The sequence below is a fragment of the Triplophysa rosa genome, linkage group LG3 (assembly GCF_024868665.1).
Source record: "Triplophysa rosa linkage group LG3, Trosa_1v2, whole genome shotgun sequence".
Classification (NCBI taxonomy): domain Eukaryota; kingdom Metazoa; phylum Chordata; class Actinopteri; order Cypriniformes; family Nemacheilidae; genus Triplophysa; species Triplophysa rosa.
Window position 1 is genome coordinate 7128227 of NC_079892.1, and position 25708 is coordinate 7153934.

The following is a 25708-nucleotide window of genomic DNA, read 5'->3' on the forward strand; positions in this document are numbered from 1 at the left end:
TTTATGCTTTTCGATTTTTGATCCAAAGCGACTTACATTTATTTACACATTTATCTTGTGCGCTCTGAAAGATTCGAACCCACAACTGTTGCGCTGCTGACCCTTGGAAGCAGTTTCAGTCATGCTGTTTATACAAAAGTAACCCATAATTCTCTAACAGTCTTACTGGACCATGGGTGCTTGTGCTAAGGAAACGTGTCACCGAACGTCCCGAAGTCTTGTATCAGTTAGTGGCGGGATCTGGGTCCTCATTTATAAAACTGTGCGTAGGATCCTTACTAAAAGTGAACTTACGCCAGAATGCTGAAAAGGGCGTACGCAAACAAAAATTGAGATTTATAAAACCTTGCGCACGCACACCTGCACGCAATTTTCCCTTTATAAATCACAGATCACCTGCAAGTGTGCGTACGTGAATCAGCCTCATATCCCGCCCTGTACACGCCCATTTTTACCCATAAATAGTCAATGCAAAGCACCTCGTGTATTCTTATTCGTATATTAATAAACCTGACATCCAATCCGCTTGTTAAGCCTGGCGTCACGCACCATTATGGACGTATACCGTTTCCGGGTTCAACCGCTATCAGATGCCATAGAAAAATAACAAAAACTTATGTAAAACCCTCGATCCTTTATCTCTGTAACGAAATCACAAATGGCCACACATGAGATTCACTGAGATTTACATATTAATAATTGTTATAATTATAATTATATTAAAGCCAAAGAAGGTCTCTGCAGCGTTTATATGTTTACAGCATTTAGACTGATCATTAACACCTAATTAAAATCACATCATTAATTAATTGTGAAATTGTTTTTATAAATCCCGTCTTTTGCGTGGGAAGTGGCGTACGCCTCTTTCAGGGCATGTTTTGTGTGCGTACGCAACGGTTATAAATGAGGCCCCTGCACTTTTGCGCCATTTGAGCCTGTCCAACAACTGTGCCTGACACACACTGAACTTACCCCTAAGTGCGCCCTCCACTAATGCACTTTCCTGTCGTGTTGATGTGATAATAAACGAATGCGTCCATTTTAATTAGTTTTGCATACGCGCGCTGCGTGTCGTCAATTCTACAAACGAGTTTTCTTGAAAACTGATTCGCCTTGTGATTAAACTGTCAAATAACCCTACACTTAGCCGAATAATGTATACAGTTGTCCTGTAGTATGTGAAAATCAGATAGACTCGAGGGATACGATAGTAGCAAAAACAGTTTAGCATGCTTGTTTGTTTGCTAATAGACTAGCAGCACAACCAGATACTTTTCTCAGTTAATATTTTGTTTAATACTTAGAAATATTATGCAACTGGTCTCTCTCAATTTCAATTTAAGTGTGCTTTATTGGCATGACTAAATGTACATTCGTATTGCCCAAGTATTTGCAGCTGGGCTGCGTACAAATAGTGCAAGTGTGTATACAAACGAAAAGATAATTATAGTAATAAAATAAAATAAAATGAAATAAAGTGTGATGTATGTAGTGCAACATTAAAGTGGTTAATAATATATGTAAATATATAAAAACAGATCTCTCTCTTTCGATATATACTGTAACGTTATATAGATATAACATAATAGGCAGTTATTGCGAACTGCATACTTTTTACGATTGCTTTATCACAGTGACGTTCTCCTAAAAACTTTAATGTGCACACCTGAGTGTTCCCTCTGTGTTCGGAAATAAATTGTCCCAGAATCCTGCATTAAATTACGCATGGTTATTAAGCCAAGCAAAACGTAAAATTCCATTAAATCTATTTACTTCCTTCAGTTGTGGACTTGAGCCTAATAGAAGGATTTAATTAACCCATCCTCTCCGCCTCCCGGGTCCGTGCAGTGATCATGCTTTTTCCCGGATAAATTGTGCACGTCACTGAGTCCTTCCCACAAAGTTGGAAAACAGCGGAGCGTCCGTGAACGTGAACGGACACACGACACGAGTGCCGCGTCTGGAAGGTAAGATCTGCCTCTACTGTTGTTTTTAGTTTCCAGTGATTTCTATAGGAGCTTTTTTAATGCCAGTGTTGTGATAGAGTTGGGAGCACATTCGTAATGAGCAAGAAATGTATTCAATGTATCAAAAATAACTTCCGCTTGCTGCGTGTTACGGTCGAGCCGCAAAAATTCAGGAGTAAAGAAAACATGTTCGTACCGTTATAGAAACACGTAGACATTGTTTACGTTCTTCGCGTGATGTTGGACTGTCCTTGGTTGTTTAATTATGTCGACAGCATACCTCGTATTATCGGAAGTTAAACTTGTAAAGCTTACAATTTAAACTTTAACTTTACATTTATACGTGTATGGAGTGCCAATGTGCCAACTAAGCGCGTATAACGATTAGGATCGCTATTCTTTTTGCCATCTGAAGCGTTTCTAAAGCTCCTAACATTTGGTAAGACCCCCGCTGTTTTGACACATGGTTGTGGGGGAGGTAAATACTTGAGTATTTTGAGACTTTATTTTGTCTCTGCCTCTTGCATTGACTGCGTGTCTCAATTCTTCCGAACTGCCTAGACAGCACGTTTGGGCATCACGCGCGCTTTCCCCTAAATCTAAAGCTGAGAAGGTGTATATTTGGTGACATTTCCATCCACCGGCGCAGTTATTATGAGTCACTGCTGACAGCTAGACAATATTTATGGAGAGTCTAGACAAGTATTTATTTATAGCAGTCTCTCCTGACATTGTTCGCCTGAAACTATTTAATAAACAGAAAACGACACATTTGAAGGAGGGGAGGGTGGAATGTGCCTCCAGTGAACTATGTTTCATTTATACCAGACAGAAACATAATTTAATGAGTAATTTTTTTTATTAATATTGTATGTTTAGGAAATATTTTTCTTTTAGTTATTTAGAAGAGTTTAACTAAGCAGAAAGTTGCTTTAGGGCACAAGATGCAGGGCTCATCTGCTACTTAAAAAAAAAATCCGTCTGAAATTCCCTCGCCAGACCAGCTGTATAGCTTCCCTAATGCTACACAACAGCAGATCAGATCACGCAGCCCGCAGAGCCTCTTAAGCCAGACAAGGTGTTTTGTTTTCTTAATTACACGTGCTCCTCTTTCTACCCTCCAGACTTTCCTGAAGCACCTTTACTGTAGTGTGATATTTAGTTTCAGTGGGAATACAATGAACATGTTTTTATAATTATCCACTGATTTCTTTCAGTATTGTTTAAGTTGAGCCTCATCATAATGAAAATGAGTAATACTGTCATTTGTGAAATGGGTTTCTGATAAATAACATTATTAGATCTTGTTTACTGGCATACTGTAGGCCTACTTGTTTATATCCTGTACTTCCTCAAAACCTTTTTTGTGTTTGAAGTTCTAATCTAAATTCAGAACAGGGCTTGTTTTTAGCAAAAGAAATAAAAGATGGCCACAATTAGAGGTTTTATTTGTTAAGAAGATTGTTTGTTGGGTTTTTATAACACGCCAAAGCCAGACGTTTGACTGCTGCCAAAAGTCTGGTGCTTTTTGTATTGCAGACTGGCCAAGAACGTCCCACTTTGAGCATTTAACTGACATATAAAGCAATCAATCACATTGGTTTATCTCTGATTTGTAAAATAACTCACTCTCTATATTATACTACAACAATAGACCGGTGTGAAAAGTAAATGAATGCTTTTCGTTGTTGTCTGTACAGTAAACACACTTTATAAAAGCGAAAAAAATATAGAGATGGAATTTGCCTAATTGATTTGCTCTTACCATAATCACTGACTGACTGGTTTTGTACATTTTCTTTGTACAAAAGCATTCCAGAACACTTTTTCTGCCCTCAAGGTCAGAGTTTACTCAGCTAAGCCATTTCCAGCTGGCTTAAAAGCTAACCAATGTCTGCACGTCTGCACATCTGCACCAAAGGCCAAGTTTGCAGAACGCGTGTGGCAGCCAACCGGCTTTAGAAAGTCACCTTCTGGCTTGGTGTACAGTATTTCAAGTTCATTCCTTTTATGTTCACTGGAATGGGTTTTAGTAAATAATTGGAGTTGCCAAGTATAGCAAGGTCAGGATAGGGATTCTTTCTAGCTTAAGTTGAAGAATGAAATGTACTCTGTCGTGTGGCTTGGAAGTTTTTCTCCTGTGGCCCATTGCATTTGTAGTGCAAAGGTTGTGCGTTCGATTTTACTTTTAAAATGTATATGTGAAAAGGGCAGTACAATTATGGTAGAATGTTTCACATACAGTAGTTTTCTTTGGCCCTCATCCTAGGCTTAGAATCATAATTATAGCCATCTTGTAAAAAAAAAGAAGGATGGATATGAATCAGATTCAAAGAGATTTCTTCAGATTCTTTCAAATTTCAATTTTTATGTCATCATCCACCTACCTGCAGAATACCATGACTGCAAAATGACAATACGGTTGAAAGCTACTGAGTACATACTGAGACATACACCGTGTTCCACAGTCTCTACAATGGAACAATCCATAGTCATTACAACGGATAACAAAGAATGGATAGCATTGTTTTTGTAATCGAACTAGAATTAGAAATGAGGCCTAAAATATTTGTATGACAGATAATAGCTTCGCAGTAGGGACTGGTTCTAAAAGATTTGGTTGGTCTGTCAGGCACTGTTTATACGGCTGTTTTTTCTATGGAGACCTGTCCCCTTCAGTTATAATGGTTGCTATGCACTAAATGACACATGTTTTGCATATAAACCCCCATCTTGCATAATTAAATTTATAACCATGTCTCAGAGCTCTGGTTGTGTGTTTACATGGAGGCCCCGTAAGTGGTTTAAAAGCACAACAATATAATAAGTCTAGAAGCCCTCAAGCTGAGCTCATTTTCTAGTAGCAAGTCAAAGTGACAATGGTGTAAGTAAAGCCCTCAGGAAAGCATAAATGAGAGTGATCTTGAGTCATTTCCCCAGGGTGATAGGGCCAGATGTTGACTAAAGATGCAAAGAGAAAAGCCACATTGACCAAGGGCCTCATACAGTATAAACATACATGCTTTGGTTGAGTAAACAGATTCTGTGTATGCTAGCAAACAACATGTTAAGAAGAAAGGCAAAGGATGAAATGAAAATAGAAGTTTTTGATTTACTGTCCTTTCAAGTAATTCAATGTCTGGGTGACAGTGAGAAATATGGGTTGAGGGCTGAGTCCTCTTTCATGTAGTGAAAAGGATAAAGTTCAGTGTTTGAACGCAAGACAAGACCTTTGATATCTGAGACCCACAGAAGTCTTTGAAAGGATAAACTGTGATTTAAGTCAGTATGGCTAAGTGCTTTGATTATAGTACAGCTTGGCTGTTGTTGCGCCAAAAAAATTCATGTGGAGCATCTTAGCCGCTTTGTTGATTCAGTGTGTTTAAACACCTTATGATATGTGTGCACACATCCACACACAGTGTTATATTTCATTTTATCTTAGCTTTTGGAATTTTTATGGAAACAAACTTCTCAGTTCAGCTCTCCAAATCCAGGTGAACGTTGATAGATCCAACTATGGGATATGGCTTGCAGATCTTATAGATCTAAAATTTGAGTCCAGTTTCACTAGATCTCTCTCCGTCAGGAATTTATTAAATCCGGAAATATCAACTCCGTTGTGAGTCAATACTTTAACCCAACCACCAGGGAGATACAGAGCTGAAGGGAAGAACAGCAGGCAGGAGACAAAGTGATGTTAAATAAAAGGAAAGATGGTTTATTGAATAATCTCAGTTGTGCGTTAATGCTCAGTCTAGCTCTGTCAAACTTCGTCTGACTAGAAACAGATTCAATAGGTTTTGTTAACCATGCAAGATTACAGTATCAAAACATTGTCTCGTGACGTTATTATGAACCTTGAGATGGAGACCATTGGAGACTCATATCAGCATAAGAGACGATACAGCACCCAGCAAGGTTAAACAATATTGAAAATAAGGACGAAATGTAACAAATAATAAGAATAAAAGTGAATAATAAAAGAATGAATGAATACATATGATAAATGAATATATGATAAATGCATAAAACTTAATAAGCGTTAGTAAATATACATTGGAAAAATAATAAAGGGAATAATGTAATAAATGAAATAGAATAAAAAAAATAAAACAAAACAAGAAATAACTGTATGTTTCTATCAACGTCAAGGTGAAAGCAGTAAAATGTGAATCCCTGGTTGTGTATGGTCACATACCGTCTGTGCTTTGTATAGACCAAGAGAGTGCGTCTGAATGATTGTTATGGTGCTTGTTTCCAAGATCTTCTGTGTGATGGGATTTTCTACCCAGGAATGACCGGATGGCTGAATTTGTGGTACCATTCCATCACCACTTCAATCTATTTTAATATTGAGATTTTACATCAGTTTGCACTTTGCCGATTATGCAAATTCCCATAGGAGTGGAAGGAGCAACACATTTTCATAGTTTACAGTATTCAGATAGCTAGAGGGAGCTGGACAGTTGCTTAGTACTATATTTACTTTAGTCCAGGTAGATACTGCACATTGGTGGTGGTTGAGGAGATTCCACTTCCATGTAAAGCGCTTTGAGTGCCCAGAAAAGCGCTATATAACTGTAACAAATTATTATTATTATTATTATTATTTAGTCCGTCATATCATGACGGTTTGCTTCAAATTTTTAATTATAGAGAGATTGAATTTGACCACTGTTTTACTCCCTGATATCTATCCGTTAAACAGGCTTGAAGGGTGTTTTCTCAAGAACTCTACTGCAAAGTAAGTAAATCTACTACTTCTCGGAAAGGTTCATCAGTTCTTTGTACTAACGTCATCCTGTAAAATGATGGTAACAACACTAGAAAAATTCTGTAAAAAAATGAAATTTTCTGGCAGCTGGGGCAGCCAGAAATATACAGTAAAATTACAGTTTTTCCACGTAAAATTTACATGTTTTCCATGTTTTTTTAAAAAATTTGCAGTCTTTTTCTGTAATTTGACGGTTTTTAGTTGTATTTCAAAAATACTGTAAATCTAAAAATAACGATAAAGTTTTGTAGTTTTTTACAGTGTACAGTAGTCTTTTCCAGTGATAGAAATGGCCGAGATTCACTAGGGGGGTTCTAGTTAGGGACATATTTTATACATTTTTTATCCACAGATGCAATAAATACCACTATATGTATGAAATGTACATAGCGTTCGGAAGCTGTTTCATGAATAAAAGATGGATATCTTGCACATTTTGATGTAAAACTCTGTTCCTTCCATAAAATTCAATCCCTGGACTCTGGCCCCACGAATGAGAATGTTTCCACGATTTGATATGTTAGCACTTTTTGCTAATTCATTTTCTCGCTTTAGGTAAATCATGGTCATGTTTTATTGATTTGTTGCCTCGATCATTCGTTGATTTTTATTAATCTTGCTTCGTCTTTGTGAGCAGGTTCACCATCCTAGTCCTGCCTTAATAGTTTTATGCCCATGATTTGTAAGTCAATAAACTCTAAATTTCTCTGTTCATAAGAGCAGCTACGTATTATATTATTGAGCAGTGATGTTTTTTTAAATTGTGGAATTGATAAAACAAGAGCATGATTTATCCAAGGAACGAATATATCTTAGTAACATCTGTAATCTATTATTTTTCATTTATTTATATTTCATATTTCTTAACAAAAGGGTACAGAAAAACTATGTATAAAATACCCAGGTGTCTAAACTTACTAACATTATCCTACATTTGATTTATTGTCATCATAAGCTATAAATTGTGATTTATATGCTTGAAAACCATAGACAGTTTTGGAAAAGATCTATTCGAGAAGATAAGTACCTTGGTGAAAGAGCTCATTACCTTTTTGTCTATGTGGGTTTCCATGACAACAGGTGCTTTCTTAAGCTCACCTCAGCAGAACCTGCTCACTGAGGTAAAAACATTATTGTCCTGGCTCATGTCCACCTTTATCTGGCCTCAAACCACAGACACTAGCACATAAGGTGTGTTCCTAATGGCCAACTTAAGTTAGAATTTCACATCACCAGTGTGTTATCAAATTAAGATCTTGCCAAAGATTTGACTGTTAGATATTACGGGTAAGGTTGGGGAGGGGACATCAAGCCAGAAACCTGGAAACACACGGTATAGATTTTGGCCCCGGGGTGTAGGGGTAGAGCAAGGTGTGAGAAAGACTTGTCCTTTAGTTTAACCCGATATGGGCCATTATTGCTGGGTTTTTTGGGGGCGACAGAAATTAGATGGATTATTTTAGGGGGGAGGGGTTGGTAGGATGGACGAGCGGATGGAATGGAAGTAACCACAGTGAGATGAAACTGATATCAATCTGGTCTTTGTTTCATATCAGGGTGTTGGGCTGCCGCGCCGGGGGCTGTTTAGTCATATGTGGGGACGAGACGAAGACCCGAGGTGACAGGAATAGTTTCCATCCCAAATTGAGGGGTTTCCAAATAAGGTGTGGGTTAGAAACTAACAGGGGAATAAAAGGTAGATGAAGAGACAGCTTTTATTAACAGTGTCTGCTTTTCAATTTTGTTCATTGTCATAATTACTTTTTCTTTTACATTTTTGTCCTCTTTTGAACAGTTTGCGTGCACTGTGAGAGATGTTGTGTAATGTGTCATCTTTTAAAGTTCAGGGGCGATGATGTCATGCTAAAGCTACCTTCAAAAGAATTCCAGTGTTGGTATTTGCATTTTGCAAAGGCCACAGAATGAATGTTGATAAACCTACGATGCTTTGAATATTTCTGAATTTTTACAATATCACATTTTTTCTACTTGTATTCATTGTAGCATTGACATTTAAATAAATGTTTTGCAAATATTGAGGTTTATTATTATGATTACAATGAAGAAGCAACATATTTGCATATTTTTGCATGACTCAAAAGAATGTGTGATTTTGATTGGCCGAGCCCAGAATTCTTCTGTAAATTATTTTTGTATGCTAAATAAACTGTAAACCTAGCTAGCAACACCAAAGTCGTGCGTTCGATATAACTTGAAAATACTGCCAGCCGCTGTAGATAAAAGCGTCTGTTGAAATGCATAAATGCACATCAAAAATTCTCACCAGTCCACTCCAGAACTCCATTAGAGAGTATCAGTATTAGCTTTATTTTGTCTCTCAGGTCCATATTCCATTCTCTTTTGACCTGATAAGTGTCTTTCTGGATCTAGTGTCTATCAGATAACTGAGCGTTTCTCTCCTGGGAGCTGCATAAACCCTGAGTGTGAAGAACCTCAGCAGATTGTGTGTCCACACCTGAATCTGATACCGTTGGGTGAGAAAGTGCGAGATCTAGCAGTTCAACAGCTCTCGCTGTTTAGAACGAGGAAATGTTTTTTTGCATGTTGCTTTTGTGTTTAATAACAAATTAAGTCTGTCCACATTAACTGTGAAACACAGTTACAATCAGAATATTTGATGTTTAATACACACTACAGCTGTGTGGACCAGGATTTTGGACCAATGAGATTTCATAACAGGGGCAGCTTGCTGGTAAGACACCACAGAATTTTATCTGTACGGTTTAACCAGTAATTTCTGTATTATTGACCATCCCTGCAGCTTTAAATATGTCTGTATAGTTTCTCTATAGACTGTTTCAACGGACGTACGCAACTGGCCCGAAGTTAACTTCCGGTCTGTGTTTGGTTATAACATTTTATTTATATTTCATTGTATATCAATTGTATTAAATTCAATTAAAACTACTCAACAGTTATTGATTCTTTGCGGCGGTCTACCAGAAGTTACGTCTGGGGCACATAATGTTTATTTTGTTGCTATAATACCACTCAAACATTTACTCATTAATTTTTACATTTACATTGATTATTGACGGGTAACTCAAATGATATTCAAATATATGTTTTTTGCAAACTGGGATATTACATACAGATGTTCTTCATAGAGCAAATAACTTTTGTCTCTGTTTGAAGTTTGTTTCATGATTCGGGCCAAGTGCTTGGGTCAGGGGTCACACTAGCGGATGCTAGGAAAAGATTAATGCTCACAGGTCACGCCGCTGTCGTGTGATCGCTGTTAAGGAAAAGATTTATGCCTAGTATTAAGCCCAGAATTCAAAAGGGCGGAATCTATTAGAATGTCAGAGACTTTGAGTCGACTGCTAAATAGTTTGTTGTTGAAAGTTGTCTTGGTAGGATTAGGGCTATTGAGCAGAGAATCTTGCCGCCTCGGCGTAACCCCACGTCTAGCCAAACCACCGTCGAACTTCTTTTGAGGTTTTCGGTTGGACTTGCACTGTAGCTTGTGGTTCTGATGTCACTTTGGAGAAATGCTTGAGCTCAGACATTCGGGCTGTTGTTAAGGGTGTTTCTAAGGCTCTTAAGAGTTGATAAAAGATTAACTGGAAGGGCTTGATTCCTCAGTATATCAGGTTACTAACATTGGCTCAATGTACACAAAGGCTGTTTTGTATGGTAATAATGTCCTTCAGAGCCATTAAAGCTTATCTGCGGGGGCTGGAGGGGGGGTATTGAATAGGTCTGGGATTGTGGCATATGAAGAGAGGAGCAATGGTGGTGTCAAAAGATCTTCCATCCTTTAACCCCCAGCACACACATATGCACATAAAGACCAAGTATGTGAATCCATCACAATGGCGACATTTCAGTAGTTTGTACAATTCAACATTGTAGAAAATGTTGAGTATTACAATTTGTAAAATAACATTAATTCAACTCCAAGCAAGAAGAAAAACTGGAATGTTAGTACCAATTGGCGTCAAAGGACCAGTGCTTTTAACATGCCTGCCCTACACCCAAACTCTTAAGATCAATAGATGTGATTACAACAGATGGAGAAAAACTTAAGCCATTGCTCTTATTGAATTACCCGGTGCCTGCACTCTAAGAGTCGGCCTTTGGTTAGCGTGATTCATGGAAAAGGCAAGGCAGGTTTAAAGCAAACACATGTGGCTTTCATTTGACACACAATTTAGGGCACGTCAAACATGCTGCTAAACTCCATACGGTAGCTCGGCTTAACTCCCTGCTCTCCCCGTTTCGAACCATGAGACCACTGGCACGATAGCGCTTTGAGTACCGCGTGAGTGACATGTCTCCTTGAATTGTCCCTTTTCATTAGGACAGAAGTTCTCCCCTTAAGGGATAGTCCTAACAAGGTTCTAAAATTAACTCTGGTAACACAATCCTCCATGTTGACCTCTGTTTGCGGTGCGTGTGGTGAAAGGAATGTTCCGGGTTCGATAAGTTAAAGGGCTAGTTTAGGGCTGCAACTAACGATTATTTTGATAATCGATTAGTTGGGCAATTATTTTTCTGATTAATCGATAACCCCCCCCCAAATCAGGGATTTACTAATATAATCTTTAATTTTGTCCTTTAAAACACCTCTCCCCCTTTAAACTTTAAAACTGCGTGGCTTGAAGAGATGCATGCAAAGCACGTCTAACTTAAAAACTTCGCACCTCGCGTTGCACGGAGAGACACGTCTGACTTTAAAATGCGCACCTCCCGCTGAACGGAGAGACACGTCTGACTTTAAAATGCGCACCTCCCGCTGAACGGAGAGACACGTTTGACTTTAAAACTGCGCAACTTGTGCCGCACGGAGAGACGCATGCACAGAGAGACACGTCTGACTTAAAAACAGCGCAGCTTGGGCTGGATGGAAAGACAAATCTAAAATTGTCATTTTAAAAGGGAAGAAGACGCGCTTGATTTATAACTGCGCTGCAAAAGTGACGTCACAGACCAACTAATCGATCATGACATTCCTTGACAACTATTTTCATTATCGATTATTATCGATTTTATCGACTAGTTGTTGCAGCCCTAGGCTAATCCACTCAAAATGAAAATTCTGTCATCATTTAGTCACCCTCAGGTTGTTTCAAACCTATATAAATTTCTTTGTTCTGTTAGACACAAAGAAAGATATTTGTAAGAATGTTAGCCATTTTCAGTTCTGTGAGGTCATCCACTACCATATTAGGAAAAAAACTTTTTTTTGTTCTGTTGAACACAAAGTGAGATATATTGACGAATTTATGAAAACAAACAGTTCTGGGGCACCTTTGACTGCCTTTTAATTTTTCCTACTATGGCAGTCATTGATGTCACAGAATTGAAAATTGCCAACATTCTTCCAAATATCTTTCTCTGTGTTCTTCAGAACAAAGTAATTTATACAGGTATGAAATGACATGAGGCGGAGTGAATGATGAAATAATTTTCATTTTTGGGTGAACTATCACTTTAAGCTCTGTTGACGGCATAAAAACGATTACAAATGAAAATATTAAAGATGTTTCATGCATAATGCGGCCTTTTTTGAGAGGGACTATTTTGTTGAAGGTCCAGTGTGTAATTTTTTGTAGGATCTATTGACAGAAATGCAATATAATATACAAAACTGTCTTTAGAGGTGTGTAAAGACCTTACAATGAAGCGTTGTTTTTATTTTCTTAGAATGAGCTATTTCTATCTACATACACTACGGGTACCCTTATATGGAATTCACCATGTTGTTTCTACAGTAGCCCTGAACGGACAAACTGCTCTACAGAGGGCGTTTCGTAAAACATTATCTCCTTCTGCAAAGAAACAAAAACGTGACGACATCTTAGTTCTGTGTCAGCCACCGTAGTGGCAAGAGCCGTTGGTTGCAATTCGCTAGATGGCGCTAAATTTCATACACTTGACCTTTTAAGTGGGTGAACATTTCCAAGTTTTGCTCCCTTTCCTTACATTTATCGCATAAAAAATGTTTTTAGTGATTCTATGTGGTTGTAATATTGAACCACCAATACTTTAGTGTTGACTTTCTACTTTGGAAATGTGTGTATTTTAACAAATTTTTAAGGGTCAAGTAATTATTTCTGGTGGTAATCTGCTTGATGCCACAAATGCTGTTGATATTGTTCTATTATAACCGGAAAATTCCTACCATATCCAAACTTTAGAAGATCTGGCAAGTTAGTTAACATTACCAACCGCTCAGAGGAAACCCACATTATTATTGTCCTTCCCTTTTGTATTTATTTCTACTACATGTCTGGTCTGAGGTTGACCTTGAAGCCTACTCTTTATAGAGGTGGGGGAAGGTGTCCTGGGACGGGCGAAATGTGGGGGGTTGTCTGAATATTAGGACAGCAGGGTGGTGGTGGTCCTGCAGCGATGGACTGAGATAGACCCCCAATGGTTCCATTCAGAGCTGGAGGAACGGGTGTGAAATGTTTGCGTTGTCTCAGCAAGCCGAGCTCACCATACTTCTGCCTGTGGAGTCTCGCTTTGTGCTTGAGGATTGTGGGTGTTCTTTGTTTGGCCGTCTAATAATGGGGTTTGTGATGAGATCATTTTTGCAGCTATTTCAGAAATTCACAATTTTTTTCTTTCTGTTAATGGAAAGATTGTGGTTTTAATGTGAAATCACACTAACTGGCTTGTGGGTAATAAAGTGGGTTATATTCAACGAAACATACATGTACTATTTTTACAACACGGGTAGAAAATCAATTAAGTAAATATGAACTTTTCTTTTTATGTGAACTACTACTGTAAAGTGTAGTGCTCAAAATTCAAACCTAGTTCTCTCATTTTTAATCATTTAAGCAAACTTAGATTTTTCAAATGTAGATGACGTTCAGCCTGTCTGCAAGAGATGAGCAGATGGACTTTATAGATGGAGGAATGTAACACCAAATATGAATTTAGCACCTGGTTGTTTTTCATCCTCCTGAAAGGTGGCAGCTGATGTGAGTGTTCTCACACATGTCTCATAATCAGATGGCAGGGCGACAGTCAACGCCACAGAACTCTCTGAACCAGACACACAGAATTCAGAGCTGCAAACACCGGCCGTGGTTTGCTGTCTGAGGATGTGAACGCCTTAATACCAAGAATATTTTCACCAAAGATAAAATTTCGAGTTTTGTGTGCATCTGACAAGCAAATCTAGTCATCTCAGCTGTTTGGAGACAAGTCATTAAATTGTCTAATGTAATGTTTGTGGCCTTAGGTTTTAGGTGTTTTGCCTCTTGCATTTTTTTTTGGTTTGATTAAGAATAATTTGTATTTGACAAGAAGAATGATCTCTGTTTAGTAGGTCAGAAAGCAATATGTTGGAAGTTGTTGGAAGCTGCTTGTCATTTTGAGTGAGGATGTCTTTTAACTGACTGACATGTCTTACCCAGGAGAATTGTGGGAGGAAATCATGTTCAAATATGCAGCGCAGTTGCTGTTGTATTGCGATATGCAGTGTCTTGAAGTTGTATTGTTTGGATATGTATGAAGTCTTTTATTTTGTATTTTTTATTTAAATAAATATTTGATATTTCGTAATATATTGTTTGTATAGGTGGTATAAACAACCTATATACAACTACAATTTCAGTTAAAAATGATATCCAACTTTAGTCAAATATATAATGTTAAAAAACTTTGTATTTATGTTGCATAGTTTTATAAACTAAAGCTCAGCTTTGAGAAGAATTTAAAGTGATAGTTCACCCAAAAATAAATTACTCACCCAAACCTGTATAAATGTCTTTGTTTGGTTGAACACAAAAAAAGATATTTAAAAGAATGTTAGCAACTGACATTTCTGGGGCATCATCGACTACCAAAGTAGGAAAAATTAAAATGGTAGTCAAAGGCGCTTTCCTAAATTCCTCAAAATATCTTTTGTGTTAAACGGAACAAAATGAAATATGCTAGGAAACGCTTTCCCTGTGCCACAGCTCTAACATGTTCATTCGTATATGAAAATGTAACTCGTTCATGTGTCCATCAGAACAATTTAGAAAAAGCATGAATGACACACTTTAGAAACTGAACTCTGAAATTAGTGATAAAAATAATTGCACCAGCGAATGAAAGCACAATGCTCTCATTGTAAGATTCTCCACTGGAAACTGTTAAAATCTGACTCATTACTGTTACTTATTATGAACAAAGGCTGTTAATAAGAGCTTTGCCTATTCAGCCCTGAGTGAATGAGCTGATGACAGAAAAAGCTGGATATGCGGGTAATTAAATGAAATAAAAACTTTTTTAAAATACATCGAAAGCTACTTTCGTTATCATTTCTAATAGCTGTGTCTATTCGTTGCAGATCAAGAATGCTGAAGACAGGATGGTTCCCTTACTTGATCTGAGCTCTGTGAGAGTCCAGTCCTCTGCTCTCCCTCACCCCACACGCCCACCCTGCCCCTGGGCGCCTGACCCCTCCCCTTTAACCTCCCCCTGTACGCATCAGTAGACTTCTCACACTTCACACAGGACACATGTGAACACTTCCTGTGTAAATATGACTGGATGGAGATCTCACTGGCGTCTGGTCCTGCTCAACTTGCTGACGTGTGGTCTGGAGATCTGCGTGGCTGCCGGCATCACCTACGTGCCCCCTTTACTGCTTAAGGCCGGTGTGGAGGAACAGTACATGACGATGGTCCTAGGTAAGGTTGCGGCCTTAGGAAGTACCTCTGGAATGTTAAACCAAGGTTTATGATTGGTTAATAAGGACTTTGCTGTAAACACCATGTCTAGGTAATGGGGGTCATTGTCATAATTAGTGGCTAAATCACTCGCTGCTTCGTCCAGGTTGTAATCGGGTGCTAATTGGAAGGCACGGGCTGCAGGAAAAGGCCTTGGGGTTCAGGGGGTCAGCGGCTGTTTGGGAGCTTGTTTAGTTTTACAGCTTCCCGTTAAAGTTCAGCGGGACTTTCCTCTGGAGTTTCATCAGTGGTGGTTACTGGTTAATGATGTAGTTATTACCATCGGGATGTTTTAAAGACATGGATCTGTTTTATCAGTCAGTCTTTGTGCAGTCTTTTCTTTAAAGCTGCAATCTGTAACTTTTTTGGTCAAAAATAAAGAATTTAGTGAGCAAGTACATAAGCAAGCAGTGTTCAAAGCTGTTTACTTACCTTCACAACGGTAAGTGTATAATAATCTATAAATTGAGCTATCGGGTCGGATTTTGCTGGAAATGTTAGTTGTTTTTAAAGGTCCAGTGAGCAATTTTTTGGAGGATCTATTGACAGAAATGTGATATAATATGTCTTATATCTTTAGAGGTGCAAAGGCCTTACATAATGAAGCGTTATGTTTTTATTACCTTAGAATGAGCTATTTCTATCTACATACACCACGGGTCCCCTTACATGGAATTCACCATGTTGTTTCTACATAGCCCTAAATGGACATTCTGCCCACAGAAAGCGACAGCGTTTCATATACATTGTCTCCTTCGGCAAAGAAGCGAAAACGTGAAGACATCTTAGTCAGCCACCGTAGTGCCTCGAAAAGCAGAGGGGGGGTGAAGTGAGCCGTTGGTTGCAATTCACAACCTCACCACTAGATGCCGTAAAATACGAACAAGTAACCTGCAATTTTATGTTTCAGACATAGATGGCGATAGAGAGGCTTTAAATATAACATTTTATGATTTATGTTTATTCCAACACTTCTGAAGCAACTTCTTAAAGAATGAAAATTATTATTTTCTATTGGCAGATATCTAGTGTGAATTTATCTGTACAGCATAGCGTAGACCAGAATCGAAGTCACCACTGTGAAGTTTTAATTTACTAATTCTAAATTTTGTATCATTTCTTCAAACAGCAAGTTTGTTTTCATTCCCATTCATCTTAAAATGACCAAACCCATGAGTGTAAATATTTAGCTTCTGTATTTTTCTGCGTGCCATATGAGCAAATGCCTGCAAATGGCTTACACATGTTTTTGCTGTAAATTAATCTCCAGGACTAAAAACCAGATTCACAAAACAGAAAAAACACTTCACAAACGTGCATGTGGTTACAGTAGATACATAGTGTGTATTCTGCACACCGCTCTTTTAGTCAACAGCTGCAGTGGAAAACACAGAAAATTCTTATGTTTGGATATGAACCCATAATGGTAACATATCAAGTCTTATAGCCACTAGAAGCACAGTGCTTTCAAAACCCAAAAATGGACATCATTGTTCACTTGTAATAATGTGTTGTTGTTTGATATTACAGAAGTTTTCTTCTTTTATGGTAGTGTACGAATTGCCTTTAATTTATAGCCTTAACTTTCTTAAAGGGACCGTTCACCCAAAAACGAAAATTCTCTTTATTTACTTACACTTGATTTGTTGCAAATCTGTATACATTTCTTTGTTCTGATGACCACAGAGAAAGATATTTTGGAAAAATGCTTGTAACCAAACAGTTCTTGGCCACCATTGACTACCATAGTGGGAAAAACTGCTTTATAATAAATGTCTTAGTTCTGTTGAACACAATGGAAGATATTTTGAAGAATATAGGAAAGCAAACAGTTCTGGGGCACTTTTGAAAACCATTGTAATTTATCTTACTTCTTCTAAATATCTTTCTCTGTGTTCATCAAAACAAAACAATTTATACAGATTTGGAACAACTCAAGGGTGAGTAAATGATGACAGTATTTTTATTTTTGGGTGAACTGTTCCTTATAACTGTAACAGCAACTGTAAAGTTTTAATAATTGTTCTAAATTAAGAGAATAGCAACATCAACAACCATAACAAAAACTTGAGACACCAACTTTCTCTCCTTGACGAAACAGTATCGACTCATTTCTATTAACTTAGAGTGCTTCTTTTAAAATTTCATTTTTAATTTTACCAGTCAACTGTAAATTTCTTGGTAACAATATTTACAAAGAAACGGCTGTTACACAGTGCAAGGATATGTTTTTAGCAGTATATATGACATGTTCCCTGGGACTTGAACTTTTGACCTTGGTTTTGTTAGAGTCATGCTCAAACAGTTAAGAGACAGGAGCAACTAGCCTGTAACAAAACCAGAAAGTTTGTGTTTCATGTGTGTCAACAGCTTTGCATTATGTAGTGTATATAAAAGAGTCGTATGATTTATTATGATTGTCTCAAACTGCTGCAAACCGCACAAGGGCACATTTAAAAGGATGTGGGTAATAGCTCACCCTCCCTCCACCATATGAAAAAACGGCATGTGTTTGCTTACAGGCACCAGTAAGAGACATTGTTAGATAAATCTCTTGGAAGGGCTGTGCAGTTCCCTCGACTTCTGTAGTTTGCTGTGAAACATCCCTGAAAGAATAACACAAGCTTTAATGCATGTAATTGCCTTTAAATTGTTTCAGATGTGATATCGCTCACCTGCTCCCACTTTTCCGGTTTAACCACAAAACTTTGAAGGAAGTTTTAATTATTTGCAAAGTTTATAATAACACAGCGCGGATAATAGCAATGGGAAGTTTTGGGAATTGCATCATGGTATTTTGGTGCCTGTTTTATGTTTTTACAGTTCTGTATAATGTACTGTTTAACTGGTCTATTTCGTTAACTGATATATTAACATTAAATAAACATGAATGTAACGTTAACATAATGTTAAAAAACAAGAAGTCCTTTTCATATTTCAAATAGGATGCTAAAACGTTTTGTCTAGAAAAAAAATAATATAAAAAATCTGTTAAAAGTAAAATGTATATGGGTTAAAGATGAAAAAGGGTTAAGCATAACTTATTAAACACTAAGTGTAATACTGCTTTAAATTGTTGTTAAAAAAAGTTTTCTGTTTAACTTAATTGCATTTTTGTTTTAGTTTTTCTGAGCAAAAAATAAATATCATACATTTTTCCCTGATTTACAGGGAATCATTACACTGAAATGTCATTCAGTGTAGCAAACTTTTCAGGCATATTTACAACAAAAATCTATATATGACATATACTCCCAGTTTCATAGACAAGGCTTAGCCTAATTAGACTAATTAAGGTCGCTTTTATTAAAATGCCATAGAAAAAAACATTAGTGAATCTTGAAACAAAACAATGGCACTGACATAGTTAAAGAAATGTCAGGGCAAGTTATTTTCAGTTAAGACAGCTCAAAATTCGTTTTAGTCTGGGTCTAGTCTCAAGCTTTGTGTGTGAAAATGGGGCATTAAAAGAATAATTACTTTTAACCCAAATACTAATTAGTTGTAATTTACCTTTTTTTTTTATTTGACGCTATCCTAGGTTTTGCCCATTTGTCAAGATTTTTTTTACTTATTTAAAGCACAATAAAATGTAATATGCTCCCTTATTATTTATATATATATTAATATGTACAAGCCAGAATAAGAATGTTGTTTGAATTTGTACTTAAATATTGTGTTTCACTGAATGACTATGTAACATTATTTCAACCAATTTTGACATTTATTCTCAAAAAACTTGAAACCATTAGACATTTTACTTACATTTAATGTGCTTTCTATTGACAAATTTATTTTGATGCAGACATATTAACGTCTTTGTTACCATATAATATTCATAAGTCTGTATATAGGTCACATACAGTTTAATAATAAAAATTTATATTACTTATAAAAATAAAGGAAACAACAAAACAAGAAGTCTTTTTCAAAAAAGGTGCTCATATTTACTTAGTAAAATATAATTTTCTGTTATGTAATAATGTAATATTCTATCCTACATGATATGGTAACATAAAGTTCAATAATTGTGCTTTTAAAATGTCTAACATTATGTTCAGTGTACAGTGAGTACTGTAAATAGACTCCAGTGAACTTTTCAGTGCATTTTAAAAATGTTCAGGTCATCTTTCTAGCACCCACTTATAATAGCTCCTGATGGGAATCAAAATGGGAATCAGCACCCAACCACTGAGACTTAGTCATCCGCTTGAATTAGAAAAGCTGTGGGGAGAAGGGAGCTGAGCCAGAAATCGGTCATCTCAGCTAGCTTTAGAAGATGAAGCCAAATGATTTTGAATTGCAGGCCGCGGCGGTGGCCGCAGGCTGTGGATCTCTTATGATGTGTCATTAAAGATTCATTAAAGTATAGTCTCACTGATTTTTCTCTATAGGTATTGGACCCGTCCTGGGCCTTCTCTTCATCCCCCTGATTGGCTCGGCCAGCGATCAATGCAACAGCAGCTACGGCCGCCGACGTCCCTTCATCTGGCTGCTGTCGTTAGGAGTCCTCCTAGCTCTGCTTATCATCCCGCATGCCGACTTGTTGGCCGCCCATCTCAGTTGGGGCAGTACCCACCGTAACCAGGCTCTCCAGGTGGGCCTGCTGATCCTCGGCGTGGGCCTGTTGGACTTCTGCGGTCAGGTGTGCTTTACACCCCTCGAGGCGTTGCTCTCAGACCTGTATCGCGATCGGGAGGACTGCGGACAGGCTTTTGCAATGTTCTCCTTTATGGTCAGTCTGGGAGGCTGCGTGGGCTACCTGTTACCCGCTCTAGACTGGAGCGGCGGGCTTCTCTCATTCTACCTGGGCGGCCAAGCAGAGTGTTTGTTCTCCCTCCTCATCCTCATCTTCGTGGTCAGCCTGCTGGTCACCATGAAGGTTTCTGAGGAACATTGCGGGACGTCAAACATGGAACCTGGGCCGCTGGAGTCGGGACGGTGTTTTCCACGTTCGTGCTGTTACTTGTTTCAGTGTAAGCTGCGGTTGTTAAAGTCCGGCCCTCTGATGTGCCTTTTGAGGACTTGCTGGTCCATGACGCCGGCCATTTACCGCAGTTACTGCCACGTGCCGCGTGTCATGAGACAGCTGTGCTTGGCACAGCTTTGCAGCTGGATGGGAGTCATGTCCTTCATGCTCTTCTACACAGATTTTGTTGGCGAGGGACTCTACGAGGGGGTTCCGAGTGCCGCTCCTGGCACCGATCTCAGGCAGCGCTATGATGAAGGTGAGTTATTTTTAAAGCAATAGTTCACTCAAAAATGAAAACTTTGTAATTTATTCAACCTCATATTGTTCATAACATGTATATGTGAAACACAAAAGAAGATATTTTGAAGTAAACATTCTTTAAAATATTTTCTTTTGTGTTCTCCAGAAGACAGAAAGTCATACAGGTTTGGAATGACATGAGGGTAAATAAATGATGAAATAATTTTCCCTTTGTATTTGGAGGCAGTTTTGTTAATGTTTTAAAAATGTCCACTATAAGGAAAATATATTTGTTAGTGTTTGTTAGGAGGCAGGCACTCAGGAAAGAAAGCAAGCAAGAAAGAAAGAAATAGAATGAACAAAAGAAATAGAAAGAAAGAGAACGAACGAACGAACGAAAAAAACGTAAGGAATGCTCATATTGACCTTTAACCATTAACCGATCGTTAAAATTTTGACCGGTTAATACTATCAGTTAAACGATTTTAAAAGGTATGTTTATTTTAAGTTTAATAATATTAATAATATTTTTAATAATAAAAATAATTTAATAATACGTTTTTAAATAACTATTAAATCGTACATGTTTTTTTAGTTTTCTGTATGGTGAAAGAAAAACATGCTAAGCATTAACTCACGGAGCGTGCAGACGCTTGCGACTAGGTGTAAATCTCTAGTTATCTCTACATTCCCGGGACATCTGAAAGGGTGTTTTCTGCCGCGGGTCTAATTGTCAACAAGCTCCAGACTGTCACCACAACACGTAAACATGTTACTTTATTAAATAAAAACTCCAAGCTTTGGATTGAGGTAGGCCTGCTATTTTTATTTGATGAAAAATCTTTCTGACGGAAATAAACTTTGCCGGTTCTTCTGTTTTCGTTTTGCCATAATTTAATTATTTCCGTTTTTTTCTTGCCTGTTTATTTTATGCTTTGGATTTATATTATTTTAGTTTTTCTCCATTGTCCAAAACGCCGCAGGTTCGTGAAAATGTGATAATATGTGAATGCAGGTGCTGTTGTTGATGTATTCGTTATGCTGCTGTTTGCATGTTAAATAAACTTGTGAATTTCTTTTGTATTTTTAACGTGTCACGGACCCTCGTCAACTGTAGCTGTGTTCTCATTTCGAAGTCTGCGTCCTCCGGATGTCGTATGCGGCGGACAAACGCGACCTCCGGAGGACGCAGCCTTCCAAATGAGATGCAGCATGTATTTTTTAAACTCCAGTTTATTATTCAAATCTTAGCGGTTAACGGTTAATGTTCGGATAACGAGTGTCGGTTCTCATTTAGGGAAATTAACCGAAATGAGCATCCCTATAAGGAAAACATGAAAGAACGACAATAAGAGGAAAGCTAGATCTATCTCTCCAAGTATACATGACACATTTTAAAGTTCATGAAAATGTATTGACGGTGAACTTGTATTCACCTCGACCTCTCTGCATTCTTTAGCCAGTCAACAACAGGCTTACAAAAGACTTACTGTATGCAGTACCTCTCCTACTGAGCTTAAACATCAACAGAAACCTCATTTATCAAAACATTTAGACAGATTTGGTCAATATCAGCGTGCAAATAATGTCTGTCTGTGTCAACACCGTCTACCAATAGCTAAAGGAAACCATACAACTTCACCTTGCAACAAAAAACTGTTTGAGATACAGATAATGTCCTGCCTTTGTGTCATATCCTATACTGTGAGGAAAGTTTCAAGTAGATGTCTTTACAAACACGTCTTGTTAACACATTGTTCCTAAGATTATTAGAGGAAGCCTTCTCTATTATATTCAACCTTTCAATTATTCTCTATTATATTCACCCCTTGGTGTCTTATGACTCCAAATGTCAACTAAATGTTGATTAATACAAAAACATTAGCTCATGTTTTGGCAAGAAACACTGTAAGGATTTTATGTACAGATGTAATTTCTCAAACACATTCCCCACAGGCATACGCATGGGCAGCCTCGGCTTGTTTCTGCAGTGTGCTACCTCAACCTTCTTCTCGCTGGTCATGAGTCGGCTGGTGCGTCTCTTCGGGTCTAGGACTGTCTATCTGAGCAGCATGGTGTGTTTTACCGTATCCGCTTTGGTCATCTGTCTGTCCAAGAGTGTGCTGTTGGTCACGGCCATGTCGGCCCTCACTGGCTTTGCCTATGCAACGCTGCAGACGCTGCCTTATACACTTACGTGCCATTATCATAAAGAGAAAGAGGTAAGATATTATTTTTATGCTTTATACTGTTTTTATATATATTCTTTGTTCACATAGAACATTTTACAACTTAAATAGATTATTACGTTTACAATACATTTCAAAGGACCACTATGTTTACTATTGAAATATGTACAGCTGCAGAAAAAAATTAAGAGACCATTTCAAAGACCAATTTCAGTTTTTCTGAAATTACTATTTCTAGGTACAGTATGTGTTTGGGTAAAATGAACATTTTTGTTTCATCCTATGAACTACTAACAATATTTCTCCCAAATGTCAAATTAAAATATCGTTTCTATTTGCAGAAAATGAAAACTGGAGAAACAGATCATAATAACAGAAAAGATGCTCTGTATTTGTTAGACCTCAAATACTGCAAAGAAAACAAGTTCATATTCACTTGCAATACAACAGTAATATTTGTACATGCATAGAAAAAGTTGGCTGTCAGTCTTTCACGTTGCTGTTGGATGATTTTGTCACTCCTGAGGTTTGATTTTGTTGAAATTCAACAGACACTGGACTGGAATGACCACAATGCATCTAAAATGCTAATGGAATGAAAATTTGTAATGGTCTCTTAATTTTTGCCACGGGTGCATAATATAAATATTAAATGCAGATATTTCTCATATGATCTCATAGATGTCTCTCTGGTTTCTCATTTCTAACATCCCACAGGTGTACATGCAAAACACCCAAACCAAAAAACTGCACAAAAATGGATTTACCATCACGAGGGATTCTGTGTGTTTGACTTTAGACAATGATGCTGGAGATCTCACCCACAAGAGTGGCATTTCTAACGGGCATGCTTATTACAGCAATGACAAACAAAAATATCCTACACCTCTGCACGTTCAGAATGGTACACCTGTCGCTCTGGAGCCTGAGGATTTTGAGAAACGTGGCGTGGGACTGGACTTTGCCATTTTGGATAGCACCTTTCTTCTTTCTCAGGTCTTTCCTACTTTCTTCATGGGCATGATCGTTCAGTTCACAGAGTCTGTCACTGCGTATATCGCTTCTTCTGCCATCTTCGGTGCCATCGGCATCTATTTTGCCACCCACATCATCTTTGACCAAAAGGACCTCTGATCTTGGAATAATGGAATGATCATGTGTTTGTTCACCTGAAGGAATTAAGGTCTCAGTTTATCGTTTCTCTCTCATAGATTTGTTTGGGAATGAATTGTGCAGTAGCAGTCTAGACAGACAGGGACCAATGGACACATCAGACTGTACCTGATGGTGCAATTCCTCTTATGTTGTAAAGCCTTTTTTTAAAGAACTATTTTATTGTTTAAACATATATTTTTATATTAATAATATATAGATATATTGATATCCCTATGGGAATGTTTATTCAACCCATTTTGGTGAGGTCGCCTTTATTTATGTAGTAATTATAACCTCAACTGTCTTGTCAAACACGTCTTAAGTTTTGTTTTAACCGTAAATGTTGCTCGGTCAGTATCAAGGATTTTACATTATAGCTATGTATAAAATGTGTTCAAAATTAGTGTTCGAAAGGACAATCTGGGATATTTTTGCATAAGACTTTATACATGGATGTTAGCAGCCTACATTTTCTGGAATGTGTTACAAACCATCAGCCAGGTCAACATTATTACATTGATATTTCTGTGGTGTTACTGTCGTACAGTAGGCATCTGAAATTGTACAAAACTGTAACAGTTTCATGTCCTTAGTAATGTATCTGTAAGTACACTCACTATTAGTCAGGGAGTGTGTTCATGTAGTTTTATTTCTTGGAGTGTAATATTCTCAGGATGGACTTAAAATTCATCAGTCCAAGCAAAGCACAATGTACTAATAAAAAGGAACTCATATTTGAACTGCTAAAAAATATGTCTAATGCAGTATATTTGTTCACAACCCACCATTGTCGCATGTTTCCAAAGAAAATAATAGTTTTGTCCGGTAATCTGTTATCAAAATGTAATTTCTTCTGCCTCTGAAACAACTTTATTTTGCTGACTTCATCGATCCCTCTTACCTTTATAATCTCTCCCCCCAACCCCTTAATGAACCAAACAATTCCTTGTGGATAAAGTCCAACCCTACATTTTATAAAAATATTACAGAAATAATGTATGTAAATGCAATTTCAGTATTCCCACATAACATGATACTGTCAACCACGGCTAGCTAATGGTACATTGTCTTTTGTTCTCATTTTTTGACAATGATTTCTAGCCCTTTTTACTGAGGATGTAATAATGGAGGAGAAACAGGGGCAGTCTTTTACATGGAAAAAGCCTACTTTGTCATCCATAGGGAATCAGTCTGCCTCCGATGTAATTATAATTTATTCATTACTTTTAATTCTTTCAACAATTATTCTCCGAACTGCAGTGATATGGTAATGAAGTGAGATCATTAATAAAAAAATGAAAATAAAGTATGCAATACTTGAGCAGCAATAACAGCTACAAAGACTTAAAAGGAATTAACAGGCTGAAGCTAAGTAATAGAGCTTGTTTAAAGCAACACTTTGTAGTTTTTCAACCTTAAAATAATGTCTCTAAAATTGTAGAACAACTCTTGACTAACTGGACGAATTCTACTTCCGCTGCTACCTGAGCAGCCTCATAGCGGCTACAACCACACTATCTAAGTTCTGTGTTTGGGTCGGTACACACAGCCCCATACCCATCCCCTGCCTGTGGAAGAGTGCCACATGGTTTCTAAACAACGTTTTGGCATTCACCGGTTTCAACAGCTTAGTAAATAAATTCACGTGTATTGCGGGGAAGCGTACACAGCAACATTATTTACGACACTGGTAACAGACAATTGTGGTTATC

At 37.6% G+C, this 25708-nt stretch overlaps 1 protein-coding gene across 3 annotated transcripts; it reads left to right on the forward strand.

The window, feature by feature from the left end:
• The first annotated feature begins 1888 nt into the window (after positions 1 to 1888).
• slc45a3 (solute carrier family 45 member 3) lies at positions 1889 to 25158 on the forward strand. Of its 3 annotated transcripts, none has more exons than XM_057329229.1 (5): positions 1889 to 1967; positions 15059 to 15401; positions 19835 to 20668; positions 22609 to 22874; positions 23559 to 25158. In XM_057329229.1, exons 2-5 carry the CDS (start codon positions 15254 to 15256, stop codon positions 23973 to 23975), a joined length of 1665 nt encoding a protein of 554 aa, XP_057185212.1. In that variant the 5' UTR covers positions 1889 to 1967; positions 15059 to 15253; the 3' UTR covers positions 23976 to 25158. The 3 variants fall into 3 exon arrangements, with proteins under 3 accessions (XP_057185212.1, XP_057185210.1, XP_057185211.1); XM_057329227.1 differs by lacking the exon at positions 1889 to 1967 and adding an exon at positions 6740 to 8440; XM_057329228.1 differs by lacking the exon at positions 1889 to 1967 and having other exon boundaries at positions 12148 to 15401.
• The last annotated feature ends 550 nt before the right edge of the window (positions 25159 to 25708 follow it).